Raw genomic sequence first — 22,078 nt, forward strand, 5'->3', positions numbered from 1 at the left:
GGGCCGCTGGGGCGCGAAGGGGCAGGAGGGAGGGCGGCTCCGCTGCGCGGCCCATATTGTGTTCCCCGAGGCGTCCTCGGTGCCCGCTAACCTGTTAAGACCGGTTGGGAAGTGCTGCGGCCTGCGGAGCGAAGGCGGCGAGGGCAGTCTTTTCAGAAGTTCTTTATCCCGAAGTTTTATTTGTAGCTTTTGCACCACGGGCGATGTCTTCGTTATTTCTCGGGCAAAATTTTCGCCTCGTCTGCTAATAAGTGGTAACAGTTTTGGCAGTATTTTAAGACCTGGTGTAGTCGGGACTACTAAGGTTTAAATGTCTGTGACGTACAGCAGTATTTTGTGAAAAATGGGTAGAAAAGGAAGAGTCTTTTTCAGAAAAAAGTTTCTGGTGTTCAAAGGGCAGCTATTGTTTTTGTAATCGATGAAGAAGATACAGGAAGCTTTGCTGCTGAAGGATGAGCACAAGTCTCTTTGAAGACATAAAAATATAAAGTTTCTGTGAGCAGTAACCTTCCATTTACTTATTTGCGGTCACTGTAATACGCATTGTCTAAACAGCTCAAAATATTTAGAACACCTGGAATAAATAAGGCTGGCTGAATTTATGTATTTTTTTCTTGCAACATCTGCCCTTTGTTTAGATTGCAGCAAAAATCGGAGGAGATGCTGGCACATCAATGAATTCAAACGACTACGGTTATGGAGGACAAAAAAGACCTCTCGAGGATGGAGGTATGCACTCGTTATTGTTGCATTTATTTTTGTTATGACCACCGTGCCAGAAAGATTGCAGGTAGCGTTTTTGTTTGTGGGTTGTGTTTTTTTTTTTTTCCATAGCAGAGCATAAAAACATTTTGTTCCCTTTATAAATCATGACATGCTTTTTCATTTTCAGTTTAATGGGGAAATTTTTTTTAAACCATTGTGCTCTAATCTGAAGTGAATTACTCCTGTTTTAAAATATTTTAAACTTAGTTTAAACGCTTGTAAGGAGATATGCTGGGAAGGGAGGGGCAGATAAATTCGTGATTGAGAAACCCTTACACAGGTATGTCATTTCAGTCTTTTGTGTAGGACTGATTACAGTTGGTAAATTACAATTAGAGTAGGAAGTGATTGCTCCTTAAATTTGTTTCATATGCTTTATTATTGCACAGTGTCATAAAGTATTAATGCATTTCATTGTAAAAGCATAGGACTTTAAAAAAAGACAGGAAAGTAAATTTTCTACCTTGTAGACAGTTTTGCTAAGTCTGATATTTAAGCCTATAGCATGTGTGAACCCTGATAAGATCATACTTAAATTTTCTAACTTGTTGCAGCTTTTTGGATTTGCCTTATACTGCAGTAAAGTTTTCTCCTGAAATGTGTGTCGTCTTCTGTCTCTTGCTAAACAGCCAGATTGAACTTAACAGGGTTTGGTCTGTTTAACATACACAAAAAATCCTGGCTAAATTGTGGAAAGAGATCTCTGCACTTGTTGACATGTTCTCATAGGTCTCACAAAAGAGCAATGCCTTTTTTTCCTTTAAGAGGATTGAAACTCAGTCTACAGAATGTAACTAAGGCTTTATATCAGGAGTTCTTGTGCCCTGTAATAAAGTTTTTTTTTTTCTCTCTTAACGGTGAGGTTTTTAATATACAAAAAATGAGCTAATGATGCTTCAGATGATATATGTAATGTATTCTTTTTATTTTATGTGTAGATGGCTCTTGGACAAGTCCGAGCAGTACAACACACTGGGAGGGAATGCCCTCTCCTTTTAAAGGCAGGAATTTTTATTTATTACCTGTGTTTAGTATGTAAACATGACATAAACTAGTGGATCTTTCTGGATTGACACAGATATTTCTTGGAATATGTGTCTGAGTTTTTGCTGCACAGAAATTATGGTGGTTCATGTAACCTTTATTTTGGGGTGGGAAGGAAGCATCTGAAGTCTATCTTTTCAGATATAGGTTAATTATGACTTTTCTTCCTTTATTGTACAAAAAGGATTTGGATGGTGGTGATGTAGTTGCCTTTAATCTGCTTTTTTTTGAAGTTTTATGCTGTGAAATGCCTGATATTTGGGTAGGAATTTCATACCGACATTCAGAATGAAATTGCATTGCCATGTGATACTGTTGTATTTTCAGATGTTTGATGTAGATTTGTGGTCATTGTCAGAATTTTTTTTCTTTAAATCATCATTGATTTTTGTATGGATTTGATTTTTTTCTTTTTTTACTATAGAAGCATCATTAGCTTGAGCAACCAACAGAGCTAAACTTTGTTCCTTGTCTTAGTTAAGTTTCAGTGACTGGGTATCTATGAGCAATCTACAGTGTGTTCTGAAAACTGCCTTTTGTTAAACTACTGAATAGATACATGGAAAAACTTAACATCTTTTCAGCTATACTAACCAAGTGCTGAGTGTTCGTGAGATTCTTTCTTTTATTCAGATGATCAACTCCCTGAAATTGGAGGAAAAAAAGAAAGAAAAGGAAAAAAAAGGAAAGGGGGACTAAAATACACTGGAATGTTACAATTCACACTAAAGGGTGTAAACGCTTCTTGAATTTCTTGGCAAAAAAATTTAAAAAATCTTAATTTTGCAGATCAACCAGATGCTAAGAAAGTTGCTCCTCAGAATGACTGTAAGTAATTTTTATTTTGTTGGGGAAAAAAAAAAGCTACTGTAACATTGTCAGAACAAGAATTTGAAAGTCTTCTGGTAGGTGGTAACTCAAATCAGTAAGATCAAAAGGATGTCTTTCTTGAAGCAGTGAGAATCTGCTTTGTAAAACTGACAATGTTAGCAACATTTGAGAATTGAGCATCTTTTTAACTGTTTTTAAATCTCTTGATAACATTCTTTAAAAGAATGGACAAAAAGTTCATACAGTTAAGTTGAATTATCAAAGGAGAAACTTAGTTGTATGTGCTACTACTTGTTTGAATTTAATTTTAACAATATTTGTTTATAGCGTTTGGAAATCAACTACCACCAATGCATCAACAACAAAGGTAGGAGTTACACTACATGTTACATAGAGTTTTTCTTGTTATGGAAAGAATGCAGTTTCAGGAAATTTTTCTGAAGAAATGGTATCAATGCATAAAGCAAATACTTTGTGTGATTGGGTGAAATTTATCTTCAGCAAGTCTCAAGCTAAACAGTTAAAAAAGGAGATGTTGCTGTCTCTTTCTCTTTGCAGCACAGGCAGCGCACCAAGCTTAGTAAAGGAAAATGTGTTGCTGGTTGTCTTGAACCCAGGACACTGGTTTTTACTACAGCATAGGCAGCATAACCACAAGTTGGAAGCAGACCTAAAGGGGAAGGGGTTGACGCTATTTTGTAAATAAAAAGGAAAGCTAATGGATTTTTTAGAAGAAAAAGTAGCTAAGCTACTTTAGGGATGAAATAAGAAGATAAAACAATGAAGTACTAAAGAACTGCATCCAGCTATTACTATTATGCTTTGGCTGGTTTTGGTAGATGAGATGCTGAAATTTATTTTCAGCATTTTTCGATGGATATACAGGTGAAACTTTAAATACAACACTAGCCTTTTCTGTACCCCTATCTGTTAATAGTAAAGAGGATGGAGGGAAAATTTAGATCAATTCATATTATACTTGAATTTTTTGTGGTCACTTTTATATATTGTCAGTTTACTTAGTAAATTATGCTTGCATAATGACTTTTAACTGTAATGGGAGGCAAGTAAGCCAGGGTGATAGTGGAGGCACTAGCTTTCATTGGTTTAATGGGAGGTTATATATAAATTTAATGCTGTTTTGGTCTCTGAATGGTTGTTGTCTTTTGTTTGATTTAAAATTCTCTGTAGGTCTGTGATGACAGAGGAGTACAAAGTTCCAGATGGGATGGTTGGATTCAGTAAGTAGTGTGGATGTGGTGATACAGTATAGTAAGGGATGTTACCAGATGCTTTAATGCAAATAATGTTTCTATATTTTTTTTTTCTCCAAGTAATTGGCAGAGGTGGAGAACAAATCTCACGCATACAGCAAGAGTCTGGCTGTAAAATACAGATTGCACCTGGTAACTATTTATGGGTTTTTTCTTTATTTTGGTGGGGTGTTTTGGTAGAAAGTTTAGAAGGCTCATCATTGCTTCTGATTGCCTGAACCTTCATTTAAGGTATATTTTAGTATTTTGTGCTAATTGTGATTATTATGGTTTAAAGAAATGCAAAATGTTGTGATACACTGATTATTCTTCTTCACTGAAGTTGCAGTAGTTTGCATGTTGTGTTTTGATCCAATCTCTTTCTGACGTAACACTACTGGTAAATTGATTTTATTTTATGACCATAGATAGTGGAGGCCTGCCTGAAAGATCATGTATGTTAACTGGAACACCGGAGTCTGTTCAGTAAGTAAAACAAATTCCATGTGTTCTTATTTAACTGTGCAATAAATTTCTTTTTTAAGATCTAAATAGAATAATAATCTAGGTAGTATGTTTATAATGTTATGTTTTTCCTCAATGGAAGAGGCAATCTAGTGACAAATATATACTTAAGGAAAAAAGGCCTTGAACCTCCAGTCAGATTCCTCCTTGTACTTGGAATTTTAAGACAAAAATGTGTTGGAACTTCAACTTTGTCAAGTCCAAATCTTGTACACAATACTTACCTAACCATCCACTGATTTCAGCTTCAGAGTATGTGTGAATGTATACTTAAAAGAAATGATGCTGAAAAGAAACTTGTTATTAACAGTGAATTGAAAGATCACAGGGAAAGTGTGGAAAAGCAGTAATGTGTAAGAGTAGGAGTTACTAAAAGCCCAGCCTATTACAAGTTCTTAAATGTCTTAAATGGTACAAATTAATGGATACCAAAGTTACAAAAGTGATGTCTGTGTAATACCTATGAACAAAGTAAACTTGCCTTCCTGTGTTCAGGAAAGAAGGTGATAGCAATGAAAATAAGTTTTGTTTTTTACTGGCACAGAGGTTATAAGACCACTTGAAGACCAGCTTTGCTTTTCTAGTAAAGATCTTAAGTGTAGGAGTATATCTAATATTACCTCACCTATGTTTTCTGCTCTCTCTTCATATTTGCAGTTAAGCCCTGCAGCTTTCCTTTGGGAGGGTAGCAAGACATTCTCCTTTCTGTTGCAGCCAAGTAGGCTGCTGTTCATGAAGTCATTCCTTTATGGGAACTTTTTTATTCTTCACATATATATTAGAGGCAAGAGTTTTTAACTGATGTTAGCACTGTCATATGAGAGGTTACCTGAATTACTACTGAAATTAAGCAAAATTCAAAAAAGTTTTCTGTCTGGTGATTAATTTTTTTTTTAATGAACTCAAAAGATAAATTGCAGCAATTTTAAATCTTCTGATAACAATGGATTTTTTTTTAAGTAACATTTTAAAGGACAAGGTTTCCATGTTTTGTTCTGAATTAAGGTTTGATTGTTGTAACTGTATTCAGGGGTCATGGTCATGTGTGAGGAGGTAACCTACCTGTGTTTGGTAGAAAACCACCTTTTGTATTTGGACTTTGGCGTGGCTTTAGGTCTGCCACATTATCATGCAATTAGTTTCTTAAAATTACTGTTGCGGTTTGCCTCTGATTTCTTTGTGATAGTAACTATATGTCTTCTGCAGAAACTTTTCAAATTAAAAAAAAATCCCAAGCGGAACAGGTGTGGGCAAGTGGTACTGGTATTTATAAATGTCTGTATTCCTTCACAGATCAGCAAAAAGATTACTTGATCAGATAGTTGAGAAGGGAAGACCTGCACCTGGCTTTCATCACGGTGATGGTCCTGGAAATGCAGTCCAAGAAATCATGATTCCAGCAAGTAAAGCAGGATTAGTTATTGGAAAAGGTGGAGAAACAATTAAACAGTTACAGGTATATACGTATCTTCTTTTAAACGTGATAATAACGAATCTGGTTTCGAGTGGGTATTGACCTCCCTTTTGTCAAACAGGAGCGGGCAGGTGTCAAAATGGTCATGATTCAAGATGGTCCACAGAACACTGGTGCAGATAAGCCCCTTAGGATAACTGGAGACCCTTACAAAGTTCAAGTAAGGAATCCTTCAGAATTCAAAGCATTTTAAAATCCATTCTGATGTTGCAGTACCTAAATCAACTTTTATTCTTCTTCTAGCAAGCCAAGGAAATGGTGCTGGAGTTAATTCGTGATCAAGGTGGCTTTAGAGAGGTGCGCAACGAGTATGGGTCAAGAATAGGAGGAAATGAAGGGATAGACGTAAGCATGGTTGAAAAACTTGTTCACTGTATTTTGAGTTGTTAACATTAAAATGTTAAGTTGGGTAATAGTGCTGAAAGCTCTTAACCAGCTTCCAAAAGTGATCGTGGCATGTAAGTATTACTTGATCATTGCTGAAATTATGACTTAAAATGCATGCTGCACACCGTTTAATGCTACCAGCAGATCTGAACAGTTTTTTGTATCAAAAAAGCGACTTAAGTTTGATGGCAAAGTATATAATGTCATTAGAGAAACTGCTGTTTACCTAAGGATATTTAAGTCCACCTCTTATGCAAGTCGTGAGCTTACTGTTCATCAGAGGTGAGGCTGAAAGTTTAATCTGCTAGAATCTGCCTTTTAGGCCTCTTAGAACTTCTGTACTTCGATTGTGAGAAGCGTAGTATCCACTGGAATTGCTGCCACTATAGGAACTTGTAGTGCATGGGATCTCTTTGATACTTTTGTCCACTATTTGCTAGACTTGTGACTATTAAAAAATTTACCCTTCAAAAAGCCTGAAGTGACACAGGACTGGCCCCTAGTTTACCATTCTAATATGTGACCCTTTAAGTGTGTGAATTCTGTAGGAATATTTGCATCATTGACATCTCGAATTATTTTTTTTCTCTTTAAGGTTCCAATACCACGATTTGCAGTAGGTATTGTAATTGGAAGAAATGGAGAGATGATAAAAAAGATTCAAAATGATGCTGGCGTTAGGATCCAGTTTAAGCCAGGTTGGTAATACATCTGCAAGTGCCTGTAAATTGAGTGTAAATTTACTGGATACATATGCTGGAATAGTTCGTTTTTATTCCAGATGATGGAACAACTCCAGATAGAATAGCCCAAATCACAGGGCCTCCTGACAGATGTCAGCATGCTGCAGAGATTATTACAGATCTCCTTCGAAGCGTTCAGGTTGAGTAATACATTGTTTACCATTTAAAATCTCCTGCCTGACTTTTGGAGAGAAAGACAATAACGTAATGGTGTCATTTGAATTTATGGAATATGAATGTTCACTTTTGCGAGTGTCAGGATGATAATACTGATTGGAAGTCATGGCATTTCTTGATCTGGCTGGTTGTAGAGCTGCTTCATCTGTATTAATAGCTGATGTGCTGGTGTAATTAGTGCAATCGGTGTTTAAAAGATGGTTTAAATGCTTGTTTTGAGATGAGCCGTACCACTGCATTTACAAAAGGCAGGCAGAAATTGTGTCATTATACATGAGAACCTTTGTCTGTCTTCCATATCTTTTCCTTCTTCATCTTTCATACACAAAATTGTACAGAACATCTTTTCAAATGTAATTTAGGGCTTCTGGAAAAGATACTACTTTAACACAACTATCTGAGTAGTAAATCAGCTTTTTTCTTAACAAATTATGTGATGTAACCATTTGGAATTAATAATTTGTTTGCAGTAATTTTTATAGAAGATGCTAATTTGTTGCTTTTTCTTTGTAGGCTGGTAATCCTGGTGGACCAGGACCTGGTGGTCGAGGAAGGGGTAGAGGCCAAGGCAACTGGAACATGGGGCCTCCTGGTGGATTACAGGAATTCAATTTTATTGTTCCTACTGGGAAAACTGGATTAATCATTGGCAAAGGTAATATTATCTCTTTTATATATATATGTGTATTTATACATAGTTTAAAAACCTTTCGGCTTTTCTGTTTGTACATAGCTATACGAGAGAGAAGTTTCAGGAGAAGCCTTTCCAAGTAGTTTCATGTATGACAGAGCAACATAATACTGCTGAATCGTAACAATCCTAATAGTCTTTTCAGATTTTCCTCACCAAAGCATATACTCCAGTAGTTAAAAGTCAAGCACAAATCAATTTATCTAATTTTTTTTGTAGTAGTAGTAGTAGTAAGTACAGAGTTCCATTGGTAGTGTTTAGTAGATTATTAGGTGATGTACCCCGTTAACCTAATACTGCTTGATTAGCCAAGTGTTACTGCACCTGTAACTCTTAAAACTAATTTTCACATATTCCAGTGAAGGTCTTTTACAGTGGAATCATGTAACAATTCCTTAACTGTTTGTTAAAATAATAATTTCTCAAATAATTTTGTTTTTTAAAATAATTTTCTACAGCTTGTCAGGAAAGGTGTCTTGGCTTCCATGAGGTTAACTTTCTCTGATTTGAATCTTAGTATTCTCACTTCAGGGCATGTCATAAAAACTGTATCTTGCATTGTAGGTGGTGAGACTATTAAAAGCATAAGCCAGCAGTCTGGTGCTAGAATAGAACTTCAGAGAAATCCTCCACCCAATGCAGATCCAAACATGAAGATGTTTACTATCCGTGGAACACCCCAGCAAATAGATTATGCACGACAACTTATAGAAGAAAAGATTGGAGTAAGTATATTTTAGTTTACTGTTATAACTAAACAAAATAGAAAGTGAGTCTCCTTAGTGGAGACTTTTCTTCTGTTTCAATTCCACATTACTTAATCAAGTAAACAATAATTAATTGTAATGTGGGTTTAAAGAAATGTAAACATAACTTGATGCACCAAAAGAAGCAAAAACTTGAAATGGAAAAAAGTTGCTTTCTTCAGTGTAATAGAGTGTATTTTTAATGGTGTGTTCTTGAAGATGCCCACTTTGTGCATACTGAAAAATTTGCTGACTTCAGAGAGATCCTTGATACTATTAAAGCTACTAAACTGTGTGTCTGGTTTTTCAGTCTCACTATGTTTTGATACGAGTTCTGATCCAAGTTTATATACTCCTTAATTTCACTGCTCTTTGTTTGCATGTGTATGCACGTAATAAAATCCACTACCTGTTTTTCACCTGATCTTGCAAAATTAGCAAATTAGCCAGATCTTGAAAATTCTTTCTATTTCCTCAAAGAACTGAAATAAATGCAGATCTTAGTTGGTAGTACTGCATGGCTGTCTTTTACTTTCATATTTAACTAGCCATATGCCTAATTAATCTTCAGAAAAAATTGTTTTCTCCAGGGAAATGTCTTTAAAAACAACCAAATCTTTTAGATGGTATTCTTCAAGTGTTAAGGTTTATGCTTCTGAACTGCTGAAAATTGGAGAACTTCAAGGTTTGTTTTCATCTGTGTGCTACTTTTGTTACAGGGTCCAGTAAACCCATTGGGACCACCTGTTCCCCATGGACCCCATGGTGTTGTTCCTGGCCCACATGGACCTCCTGGACCACCAGGTCCTGGTGCTCCCATGGGACCATATAACCCAGCTCCTTACAATCCAGGGCCTCCTGGCCCTGCACCTCAGTAAGTACTACTTCTGCTAGGTTCCTTTTTTTGCAGGGTGACTGTGGGATGGGCTTTCACTCTATGCGTATGACTTGGTCTTTTGTAGTGGTCCTCCAGCTCCATACGCTCCGCAGGGGTGGGGAAATGCTTATCCGCACTGGCAGCCACCAAATCCACCAGATCCGGGTAAGACATGTCACAGTTGTACTGTAGTGTAAATATACTAAATATACTTTTGAGTACCTCAGTTTTGTCTTTACAAGCATGTACATTTCACAGTTCGTTTGTGTTACAGTGATAAATCTGAAAAAGTTTCTATTCTTCAGGCTTTTCTTTACTGACTGTCACATTATGTATGTTTTACACTTCCTACGTGTTGCTTGTGAGATGTTGAAGTTCAGTTGTTAGAGGTGGAATATAGTGCCTTACTAAACGTTACTGATACTACATCCCAATTTACAGTATTTTTTGTAAAACTCTCTTGTTAACCGATTTTGAGCAAATTGGTTCATTTTCCTTACAAAGGATGTTTTTACATAAAGTTCTTTAACAAGGTTGTGTTCTCTTTCTGTAGTAGTCAGTGACTTTGTATTTTATTTTAAACAGTGCCCTTTACAATCCGCTTACCCTGACTTTGCACAGTTTATGCTATATATTTCTAGCTTTTGTTGACCCATATGAGGATTGTTTCTCAGCGTCTGATACAAATGTATTTTGTACAGTCCGTTTTGAGGGATATAACTTACGTTGAACTGCCTTTAATACAGTCAATATAATTGTGTGTTTTGAGCTTTTGCTTACGGTAGTTTTGTATTTTCTTCTGAAACCCATCTTTGTAGAATCTGTTTCTTCTATTTCTGTTTTATATTTGTCAAGACCAGGAGTTTTTACTTAATTACAACTTCCAGAAGTTTTAGTATCCTGCTTTTCTTAAGTTCCATCCTTTGGTTGGATTAGAGCTTATGGGGAAACAGAACTGCAGTCACAGAAGGCATGGTAAGGCTAGATGCTTGAGTCACTTTTACTACCTCATTTGTTTGAGGAAGATCTTCAGAACTTCAGCCAAAAGACTTACATTTTGTTACAAATGGAATAGAGATTTTCTGATAGCTGTTTTTTCTGATGCAAGTTCCATTAGTGAAAAAGGGGAGGGCTTTGGAGGATGATACGATCCACAGAGAGTGCTGTTCATGTTCAAGTCTTACATATCCTTTCTTGGCAAAGAACCATCTCTGGTTTCAGTTTCCAAACTTTTATGAAAGGTAGCACTGCATGCATTCAGTTTAGTATTTAAAAATGCCTGTTGCTGTTATTTAAAAGTAGAGTGATTCAAAGTGACTTGACGTCTCGTCATACTACGAGTGTCATTTAATCTAGAACCGCTGCCAAAATGTTACAGCCGCCTTATACCACCTTTTCTTTTTTGTAAAGTAATTTATCTACATGAAGATCTGTAAGAAAAATGGCAAATACTCACCTTGATGTTATCTTGATTATGATTTTATAATGATTTTTTTTATAAATACTCCTCTTAAAAATCTAATGAAATTTTTTGTATGTGCAGTAGAAGTTGGTGTTTCTTTCGACTGCCATTTATTTGGATGAGTTTTGTACAGCTTTCCACTTAGTTGCTCGTTTCAGTGTAACAAATGGGTTATTTTAGTATTTTTTTCAGAGGTGCTTTCTCCAAGAACCAGGCTTGCCTCTTGTCACGTCAAAGTGGAGCTAGTTACCACAGTCAGATTTCTTTGGAAATTTAATGAATCCTGCGCTGTGTTCTTCTATTCTAGAGGAGTAGCTACTAAGGGAAAGGAGGGGGGGAACCGAGCAATGGCTTATTTGATATTTGCAGGTAACTTTAGAATATAGTACCTGTTAGTTTAAATCCACTATCCATGATGGAAGCAGTGTAATTTTAAAAGGTAACAGCATGTTAACATTGTTTCCTGTATGCTGATACTATTGTGTGCATTTTAAGTGGTTACATCTGACTTTAATGCTGAGTGAAATACTGCAAGAAGTATGTTGTGTTGTGGATTTCTTCTTCCTGAATGCCTTTTTCAGGAGATTTCTTCTTTTTCTTCCATTAGTCACTGCCTTACCTGTTTTGTGTTTGGGAAGGAATATACTTCCATTCTCATTTACCACTATTCTAAATTACCAGTTGTGTGTCCGTGTCCTTATGTGAAGTTCTTTCCTCACTTGGCCACATTTATTCACAAATATTTTTATTCTTTAAGGATGCAAATAATGTTCAAAGATGTTGGTTGTGTTGTAGCACATGAAGTTCTCTAATAGGAGATGTGTAGTTTGTGGATTGCCAATCTGGTAATTTAATGAATCTCTGTGATTCGGCAACAATGAGCCATTCCTGAAGGCTGTGTGTGAGAACCAGAGAAATAAGGCTCTAGGAAGCAGCATTGTTGGCCTGCCTAGATGTTGTTAAAATTAAGGGAAGCGTGCTGATAATTGCAGAAGATGCAAATGTTGCTTAAAAAGCTGTAGGTGAAAGTGATGCTTTATGGCCATGTATGGGGGATTCAAGCTCTTAAAATACTACACGTTTCTATATTTTACTGTTACCTGAAAGTTTAACTGACAAGCATTGCAAACACCTATTGAGGTTTGTATTCTTCTGTTTCAGAAATACATATTTGGCATGCCTCCTCTGCCTGTGCCAGTATCGTTAGTGTGAGGTTATAACACAAGCAAAACCACTGAAATCGTTTGTTGCTAGAATGATTCACTATTGCTACCGTTTAGTAACATAATTGTTTGTTTAAACTTGAAAATCTGTCTATCACATAGAATAATTCAATGTCATTTATTAATTTTTAAATCTCATCAGTCCTATAAAAGTATGCTTTGTACAGTACACTTGTCTGAAACCTGAATGAAAGTTTGTGCTACGAAAACAAGATACTTGCAGGATGTACATGGTTATTTAGTTTAAATGAATTTTTCTTTGGAGGAAAATAATGAGTGTTTAGGACAGAGTTGAGGACAGCAATTCTGATCATACTACTTTTATAAATGCTTATATTTTATTTTCATAGGTAAGCCAGGAACAGATCCCAACTCAGCAGCGTGGGCAGCTTATTATGCTCACTACTATCAGCAACAAGCACAGCCACCACCTGCAGCTCCTCCTGGTGGACCAGCTACAACCCAAACTAACGGACAAGGTAGCTGTTCAGTAAAATGGATACATTCATCACTGGGGGTGTAGATGCCCCATTGTTTTTTTGTAGTTGTTGTCTTCATATATTGGGTAAATTTATTGTCATGTAGCTGGTTTTCTTGGAAAACTCTTGCTTACAGCCTTCCACGTGGCTTTTCTTAATTTCAAGCAGCAATAAGGTAATGAACGTATTCATCCTGTAATACACTCAGAAGAGAATTTTGCTGTAACTTGAGCTGACTAAACTACGTCCTCGTAGTGCATGGTGCATAAGTAAAAACAGGATGAGCCAATCCATTGATGGTCATTTACTCAAGCAGTTGCATCCCTTCCAGTGGTTTTACTACAACTGTCATTTTCCTATTCTGTTGTATTGGTATAATTGTTGTGCCTGGATTTACGACCTAAATTATGAACAAAATACTACCTAATACTACTAGCAGAGTGCATTGCCTGAATCTTGAAAACATGCTGAACACTTCAAATTCTTTGTTTCCTTGGGTGTCTTTTACTGGTTGTTTATATTTGTAGTAACTTGTACCACATAGGTTATAGTGTCAGATTTGTGTTATGTTATTTGGGATTGTTACTGAAAATCGAGCTGATTATTTGTAAATTGTTCTTTGTATGAAACAAAACACAGTAATTTTTACTTTGACCATTTTTAATGTAATTCAGGAGATCAGCCAAATCCAGCACCAGCAGGGCAGGTTGACTATACCAAGGCCTGGGAGGAGTACTACAAAAAAATGGGTATGTGTGCATGTTTGTTTTCTGTTGTTGCATAGTAGAATGTTTTAGGAGACTTGTGTATCTCATTTGATGAGATAGAGTTTTTGGTTTGTTTGTTTTTTTTAACCCCTCAAAAATAAAAATGCACACTCAACACGTCTTCTGAACCTGTCTTGCTAGAGGCCCTGAACCCGGTGGTAAAACAGGCATAAACTTTTTATTGTGTTTAAGGCATTTACTTGTACTCACACTGGTAATTAGCTTTGCAGAAATGCTCAATACCTAATGAGATGTCTGCATTTGATTATTGCGAAACAAGGTCTTTTAAACATTTCAATCTGAGTATTTTTAAGTATATTTTGAAAGTCTATTTCTGTAAGTTTTGGAGTTAACTTTGTACTGTATGAAGCTGTTTGTCTTGTTTGGCACTTTTAAGATTACCTATGTTTTCTTTTCTTGTAACTTGTTTTCTGTGTTTCAGGTTATTAAAGCACCGTAACTAGCTTTCATTTATATTATGCCCTTTTTTAAATGGTATTTGCTTAGAAGCACTTAAGAGCTGTGTTTAAACTGCGAGATGTATGTTGTTGCTAGCTTTTAAAAAGTACTTTGAGCTGACTTAACGTGCAAATACATTTCAGTTTTATAAGATGATTTCACCATTTACTGAATAACGAAAGAACATGTCATCTTGATGCGTTGGCCGAAGGTGCTGTTAAATCATGGGAATGTCTTGTAGGTCAGTGGTTTGTCCACAGTGTCCTCCCATGGATATTGTTGCTGATGTAGGTTTGTACACTGAGGACTAATGGGCTCATGAATGCCAGTGTTTTCCCTGGTATCTCTGTTTGACCAGACATAGCAGCATCTAGTTTGGGTTGTTGGTTTGTTTGGGTGGGTGGGAGGGTTTGCTGAGCTTTTTTTCCCCCTCTTCCAAATGCACCCCATTTTCTAAGGGAATGTCAAAAAGCATTTGGAGATAAGATTAATAACACGATTAATACCTCTTACCACTCTTTTACCAGGTTGGTATCAAATTCCTCGTCAAGACATAACTACCTTTATTCCTCTTAATTTTGTCATAGTGTAAGTGATAAAATGAAACAGAAAACTTAGCAATGATGTATCTGAATTAGTGTGTCACACTAAAAATTGCAACAGAACTCCCAGATACCTGTTAAAGATGTGATGGGCCTTTCCATTTTTCCTCTGCCTGTTTCATGTAACTAATATTTTTCAATTTACTGTCTCTTAGTTGAGCTCTCATTCTTCAGTCCAGAGTTGTGGGTGTTTTTCACCGCCTTTTTGAGAACACTGTAGTTTTTTGGCAGAGGCTCTGCCGTCTTTCTAACTTGCTGTCTCTGGAAAGCGAAGTCTGGGTTGCACTAGTCTTGCATTTGCTTTAATTAAATAACAGCTAGTTACATGGTGTTGGAATAGAGTTTCTGGGAGCAAGTCCAAAGAGGAGTGTGAACCCAAAAAAAGATAAACATTGGAAGAAGTAAAGAGTTGCTCTTAAAATGCAAAATTAAAAAATTCCAAGACAACAATCAAACTAGAGGAAAAAGAAGGGCAGTTCTGATCTTCATTTCTTTTTCTAGTTCAGACTGAGTTCTTTGCCTGAAGGAGAACTCTTGATGTCAGGACCTGTATAACTTAACTGTGTAAATCATGAGAAATCTTTGCTTCTTCAGCATGTTAAAAATCCTGATAGGGAAGATGCTTTTACAATGCACTTAGGGAAGACTGACCAAGCGAGGTTGAAGGGCAGAGAATTCACCTAGAGTTTTAGTACTAAATGGAAGTGGTTTACCCCACCTCCTTAACAACAATGTTAAGAAGTACTAGAAGATCTGACCAACAGGGAAGTTTTTCATGGGCAGATTCATGAGATGTCTGGGCTCTCAAATACAGCTACTATAGTTTGCGCTTCTTACAGTACTGTAAAGCTTCTGTCCCCATTAATGTATGCAAAAGGGGGAAGGTAGGAATTGCAAGTCACTCACTTTTCAACTCTTTCAGATTTTTCACTACAGATAATGACACAAACAGCTGTTTCAGAGGAGTGAAGTGAAACTTGGGACTTGCGGAGCCCAAGCAGTTCTGGTTTTGCTGCTGAAGAAAACTAATTTGATAATTCATGAGGCAAGCTTATGAAGGGGACAGTACTAAGCTAAACAAGTTGGATGTGGTACTGCAATTGGTGCTCTGGGTTTTCTTGCACTTTAAGTGTGAGTAATGTGAAAACTCTAAAGCCCTCCAGAAATGCCCATCAAAATGGTTAATACTGTTTTTCATAGTGGCTTCCTACTGGTGCAGTGAAACTTGGCTAATCACAGAGAACACTCTCCTTTTTTTTTTCTAGTGTGTAGAACAGTGACTTGAAAATAACCTGTTCTCCAACCACAAATATAGTGGGAAAGTCCATGTACTTTTTCAGACTCCTGGTCAGCAGCTATTGGTTTGAGTAGCAAATAAAAATCAGACTAAAAAATTAGTAAAACTACTCAGTGCACTGTAAGTTACTGTACATGGATCTTGTTGGTGACCCAGACCATCCATTTATATGGTACACTACTTCATAACTTCAGAAACTTTATTTTAAATTTCCATTGAGTATTACTGGGTAAAAAGGCAATGGTATAGCTTTTGAAGACATACAGATGCTGTTACCTTGAATTGGAGACACAGTATTTTTATTTTTCCCTACAAGAGCTGAAGTACAGATTTGTGTGACTGGGCCCTAAAAATCTCCAAAGGATAACATTCACTCTAGAAATGAAGTCACGTTTTAGTAAGTGGCCTATGTATCACTATAGGAGTCTGTAAATTTATCATTTAAAGTCATTCTAATATATTTTTTGCTTTATTTGTGGTTAAGTGATTCTGTAATAGTGGAACAGTTCTTTAATGATTTCTCAGAATTGTAGTGGGAAAGAGGATGAAGAACAGTTTTCTTTTACTAGAATCACCCATGGTGATTTGAATAGTGGAAGAACTGAAGAATCATCTGGCACTTCTTTCTTAGTCTTCCTTAATGGGGAGGTAGTCTCTGTTTCTTATATTTCCTTTGTATGTAGTTTATCAATTTTGTTAGATAACGTTCCAGCTGAATCTGGATATTAATGAGCACGTACTGTTTCAGTGCAGTTCCATACATTGCAAGGAAGTTTTGACTGAACTACTGAATAACACATTTTGGGACAGAAGTCCAGTTTGACATGTTTGAGTAGATTTTAAACTTCCTATATTTGATTTATTATTTGAATTTCAACACTGCCTTGGGATAGCTGGCTGAATGTCAGAAGATTCTTGGGTCATAATGCACAAAAAATGCCTTCGCTCTGACATGCATCTGTGCAGACAGCTATGACATAGCTAAATAATTTGTAAGTAGAAATATTATCTCATAGTGAACTTGCAAAAAGTGTATCCTTCGATTATTTGTAATGATTATATATTAAGTATTAAATATAATTTCAGTTTATCAGAAATGTAGATTGTACGTTCTGGTAAATCATAAGGATAAATTGTAAAATGTTATTTCAGTTCTTAAGGTTTGCAGACATTTAAGTTTTTCTAGGAAAACAGTTGCTTTACTGTATAATGCAAAAAGTGAGGAGAGGGTTTTTTTTTAATATATCTACAGTGTAAGTGGAAAAAGTGTTTTTTAAAATAGAAGATGGTATTTTGAAGACATTCGAGATAGCGCTTTGCCAAATGTAATACACATATATGTAAGAGGAATGTGAATAGCTAGTATTCATCATCTGAATTTTCTGTGTAAAAACCAAACAAACCCAGTGTTGTATCTGTTATCCTAGAAAACAGTTCATTAGAATCTTTGATAGTCATGTTTCCCAGAAGATTGCTCAGTGGTCTTGTGTTTTTATAAAAAAGGTGAGGTGGTTTCAGGTAGGATTGAAAACTTTTGGAAATCATCTTGTGGAAGCTGCCCCTTTTTTTCTTGATAGTGGAACAGGACATTCAGTGCATATGGAATTGTACAGGGTGCAGGCTTGCATTTTGCTTCTTTATTAGATGTAGTGTGATTGGTTGCGGTGGTTTGTTTGGGGACTTTTTTTCTAGTATCCTAGAAAAAACTTCGGAGTGGTGGGTTTTTTGGTAGTATTCTAATTCTGACTGTAAAACTTTGATTTGAAAAAATAACCCTTTAAGAATGTAGATCACAAAAATGTCCTATCACAGTAGTAATAGTTGTTCTGTTTTGGAAGTTCAGGAAGCTTAAAATGAAGTACTCCATATAAAACCTTTCTGTCTAAATACCTGCAAATGTTTATAGTCAGGCAAATTCTGCAGTGGTAACTGAAAAAGCACCTGTCAAATAAAATTGTGAAGAAGATGGTGGCAATAAATGGAGTGTGTTTGAAATAAGGAAAAAAGGAAGTCTGCAACAAACCTTCCTTGGAAGAACAGCATAACTAAGGTCCTAAAAAGCTGGCTGTCTATTTTTTTGTTTGTTTGATACACTAAAGAGTCTTTGTGTATTGATCTGTCACCTTTACAGAGGTTTTTAAGCTACAAGTTGATTTTGTTGGAAGGACTGGTAGTTCTCAGCTGTAAGTCTGGGACAGTGAGTGTGTCCATGTATATGTGTAGACTTTGTTATTTCTAGAGTATTGGACCTGAAGTGAAGGTTGGAAGCAGATGTTTTAGAATTATATTCTGTGGTGGAGAAAACACGTACCAAAATTAATACTCTTTTTGAAAAATAGTCTACAATAACCTAGTAATTACATTAAGAAGGTCAAAGTTGGGGGAGTGAATGAATTGGCATCTGGTGAATTAATGCAGTCTGTACAATAAGATAAAGTCAATTTAGGTGGATTACAAAAAGTAATCTCACCTATTAACCTGTATTTTAATTTAAATGCTACTGATTGTTCAGGTCAGTTTAGGTCTTCAGGCTTTTTATAAAGGTTCTGCTCTGTAACATAATACGAGAGGCGGCAAAAACCTGTTTGTGGGTCCTCAGTTTCGCTTTACATGGGAATCATTACGTTAGAATAATAGGATGAGTCGTTAGGTATTTAAAAAAGAAAATCCACAAGATTATTTAAGAGCCTCTGAGGAGTATTGCAAGAAGCTAGATGACGCTTGTTTGGCAGTGTGATTTTGGCACTTACTCATTTCTGTTATACACCAAAGCTATGTAATTTTAATTACTTGCAGGTCAGGCGGTTCCTGCCCCTGCTGGGGCTCCGCCAGGTGGTCAGCCAGATTACAGCGCAGCATGGGCTGAGTACTACAGGCAACAGGCAGCATATTATGCCCAGACAAGTCCACAGGGAATGCCTCAACATCCTCCAGCACCACAGGTATAAAGTTTTAAGTGGTTTTTTGGCTGGCTTCTGTTTCAGTGGTTAGAGATATTTTTTTGCATGTCTCCTGCTTTGTTACCTTTGGAGTATGCATCTTTTTTTCTAGCAAAATAACTATCAGAATAATTAATAGACGACTTTGTTTACCTGATAACTTGGTTATGTTTGGTGATATGGTTGGTTTTTTTTTTAAAAAAAAAAAAAGAAAAGCTTTCTCCTCCCAGGGTTTTGAAAACCATGCAAGAAGCCACCACCATTTACATTAACCAATTTTTCTTTCTTAGAGGCTTCACTCCTGAGTTGCTCGATTTAGAGGATTTTCTTTAACTTTTTGTGTATTTCTTATGTATCTCTTCTGCACAGGGCCAATAATAAGAAGTGGACAATACAGTATTTGCTTCATTGTGTGGGGGAAAAAACCTTTGTTAAATGTATGGATGCAGACGCCTTGATGAAGATCTTAATTTTGTTTGGTTAAAAAAATAGTGGTTTTGAAAATGTACAAAATATCTATCACTACTGATAGGAGGTAATATTTCTGTGTAGAAATGAAAAATGGTTTGTTTTTAGTATTAGTGTAGATGTACACATTCCAGCAAATGTATTTGCAATTATGTGGTCGATGCTTTGTGATATAAATGTACTTTTTCAATGTATACTTTATCACTTTTAAAATGCCTGTTTTGTGCTTTACAATAAATAATATGAAACCTCCTGTGTCGGTAAGTTGGATATGTGGGTATATAAAGAGTTAGAGGATTGAGTTACAACGCTGAATCAAGGTACCTGTACACAAATGAGATTTTGTTTTTTCCCCCATGAAACCTTGTTGAGTTTAAAAACTTGTCGTTAGTATGTTTTTCCCCTCTTGCAGAATAGTTGTAGATGGAGGATCTCTTTCATTCATAGTATTTTGCTGCCTAGCACCAGTAATCCTGATACCTTAATTTTCTTTCTATTTGATTAAAACTGCATGTGTTTAAGAAGGTGATCTTTTGGCATACTTCCATTGCATTAACAGTGACATTTCCTTTTATACATGACCACTGTTTCAGATGTGTGCAGCTGCTATAAGAGATAACTTTTGTTCTTAATTTAATACTTCAAAAACTGCATAACTATTTTGTGGGATTTCAGACTAGTTATAAAACTTATTTTGAGTGTAATGTGCTTAAGCCTTCAGTTTAAAGTAGTCCACTTCAGAATTCAGTGTAGAAAAGTCAATGTGGTATGTGTAGTAGTTACAAAAATTGCATCTGTCCTTAAAACGCTGTTTTGTTTGAGTGGTGGGGAGTGGTTGAGAAATTCCTGCAGAGCAGATAACTTCTGTTTTTGTCAATACTCAAGTATTTGAATCAATCTATTATTTTATATATATATATATACACACTTGAAACTTATTGCTCTGATGCTCACACTAAAAATATGATTCTCTTGAAATCCTATGTTTGCTCTTTGAATATTTATTGGCTCTTTGCATATATTAGACTACATGCAATACAGTCTGTCTTGCCATTGTCTGTTGAAGTGCAGGTTTGATCCAGCCAGTATAGAACTAGCTCTATAGGGGTGAGGAGGACTGTGCTGTGTATCATCCTTGATTGTTCCTTCAAGGAGCATTGCACTGTAAGTACATCAGAATGACAAATTGATGAACTGCAACAGTATCTTTTTGTCAATGTTCCACATAATGAAAATGCCATACTTGTGTGACTATTATGTTGGAATACAGTGCTTATATCTTAGGAAATCATAATTGCTTCTTGATTCAGAAACATAGGTTTGCATATATATATACATACACTTAATAAGAGCTTTGTGGGTAAGTATTCCTGAATCGTTTAGCAATAGCTAAAGAAAATCATGTTTCTGTTTATCTGAGTAATAGTTTTTTTTTTAGTACTCCTGAGACAGCTGTATCATTTAGTATTTTTAAAGTTTGCATATCGTAACATTGAAGTCTTTGGAACCACTTGTTAGACAGAAGTTGTCTTTGTCTTCAGATAGTTTGCAGATGTAGTGATGTAGGTATGTTTTAAATATAACTGTTACTTGCTTTATCTTTTGGAACACCATATTGTTGCTTTGAGAATAAATTTTTTTAGGGTGGCTGCACAGAGAAGTAAAAGTTAAGGCTTGAAAATTGAAGTAGTTTATTCAGGTAATTAGCAATGTATGTATTGTGCTGTAGAAATAGAAGGAATTATTTTTGTCCCTTTTAAAATTAGGAAATACTCTGGTAGCTTATAAAAGGTTAGAACAGTATTTGCTATCTTTAGTGTAGGGTATGAAGTTTAAAAGTTCAGATATTTTGCATGGTATTTTGTAGATAACCTTATAGAATGGTGCATTTATCATGTACTAAACTGAGCAAAATTAAATTCACTGGATTCTTTATCATTCACAAAATGGAGGCTGTTGATTTTGATTCATTTAAAGTATAAAATCTTTATTAATTGCAAACAGTGCAATTATTTATACTTCACAGTGCCTTCCCAGACCTTCCACCTTAGGTTCTGCTGCAAAAAAGCAACAGGTAAGCACAACCTAAGGAAGTATATAAATTAATATATTTCAGTACATTTAATGTTGTCCCTGTGAGATTTTTGTGGTTGTGTATTGAAAAGCAATCTGCTGCTTCCCCAAATGCATTGTAACTCACGGTTCCATTTCAGTGGAAAGTATTTTAAGTTTTTAAACAACTGTTTATATTTCTAGGTAAATATGTAATTTTTTTAATTATTATTTTTAGAAAATATTAGTAGATTGCAGTAATTAAACTTGATCAGAATAATTTTTGTTATTTTTCCTCAAATAGCTGATTGTTGCGATTAAAGAATCAAAACCTTTGAAATATGCAGGAATTACTTTGGTTAGAAACGTCAACAGCCTTCACAAATGTCTTTTATTATAGGGCACTATTCCTTCTCAAACCTGCAAGACCTAAATATAAATAATATGACTTGTTGTTATCACTGAACCTGATAACTTGTCTTACAGTTACTAGTGTGTTAGTGGAATTTTTAGATAACTTAGTTTGCTTATTCATACTTGACGTGGTAGGAAAACAGTTTCTGGAGTTGCAGAGATTAGTATGTTTTAACTGAAAAAGCATGTGAACCAATTAAATGTTAACAACGCAGCAAGTAATATTTTATCTATATAGCAGTCAGTGTATCTTGTTTCTTGATACTTTAACTGAATTGCTGTATACTTTGATAGTTTACATTGTATGTCTTACAGATGGTCTGGTACAGGTTTTTGTTTCTGGTTTTTTGTTCTGTTTTGGTTTTTTTTTTTTTAGCTTTAGGTAAAGCAGCATCTACTTGTT

General features: G+C 35.7%; 1 protein-coding gene across 1 annotated transcript; it reads left to right on the forward strand.

Annotated features, from left to right (window-relative positions):
* The first annotated feature begins 644 nt into the window (after window positions 1-644).
* On the forward strand, window positions 645-19,462 carry FUBP1 (far upstream element (FUSE) binding protein 1). Its single transcript, XM_010144145.1, has 20 exons — window positions 645-729; window positions 1,704-1,766; window positions 2,599-2,637; window positions 2,968-3,007; window positions 3,832-3,881; window positions 3,975-4,046; window positions 4,322-4,379; window positions 5,712-5,874; window positions 5,954-6,052; window positions 6,136-6,237; window positions 6,875-6,977; window positions 7,061-7,161; window positions 7,713-7,854; window positions 8,455-8,615; window positions 9,356-9,510; window positions 9,599-9,678; window positions 12,549-12,677; window positions 13,352-13,426; window positions 18,599-18,744; window positions 19,111-19,462. Exons 1-20 carry the CDS (start codon window positions 675-677, stop codon window positions 19,117-19,119), a joined length of 1,842 nt encoding a protein of 613 aa, XP_010142447.1. The 5' UTR covers window positions 645-674; the 3' UTR covers window positions 19,120-19,462.
* Window positions 19,463-22,078: the final 2,616 nt, after the last annotated feature.

Source organism: Buceros rhinoceros, unplaced genomic scaffold (assembly GCF_000710305.1).
Source record: "Buceros rhinoceros silvestris isolate BGI_N320 unplaced genomic scaffold, ASM71030v1 scaffold18969, whole genome shotgun sequence".
In the NCBI taxonomy this organism is placed as follows: Eukaryota; Metazoa; Chordata; class Aves; order Bucerotiformes; family Bucerotidae; genus Buceros; species Buceros rhinoceros.

Bases quoted from the DNA above. Each gene is read 5' to 3' on its own strand.
- FUBP1 (XM_010144145.1), top strand. From the start codon at position 675: ATGAATTCAAACGACTACGGTTATGGAGGACAAAAAAGACCTCTCGAG. The intron at 1,767-2,598 runs GCAGGAATTTTT...TTAATTTTGCAG, and splicing joins AATGCCCTCTCCTTTTAAAG to ATCAACCAGATGCTAAGAAA. The intron at 7,855-8,454 runs GTAATATTATCT...CTTGCATTGTAG, and splicing joins TGGATTAATCATTGGCAAAG to GTGGTGAGACTATTAAAAGC.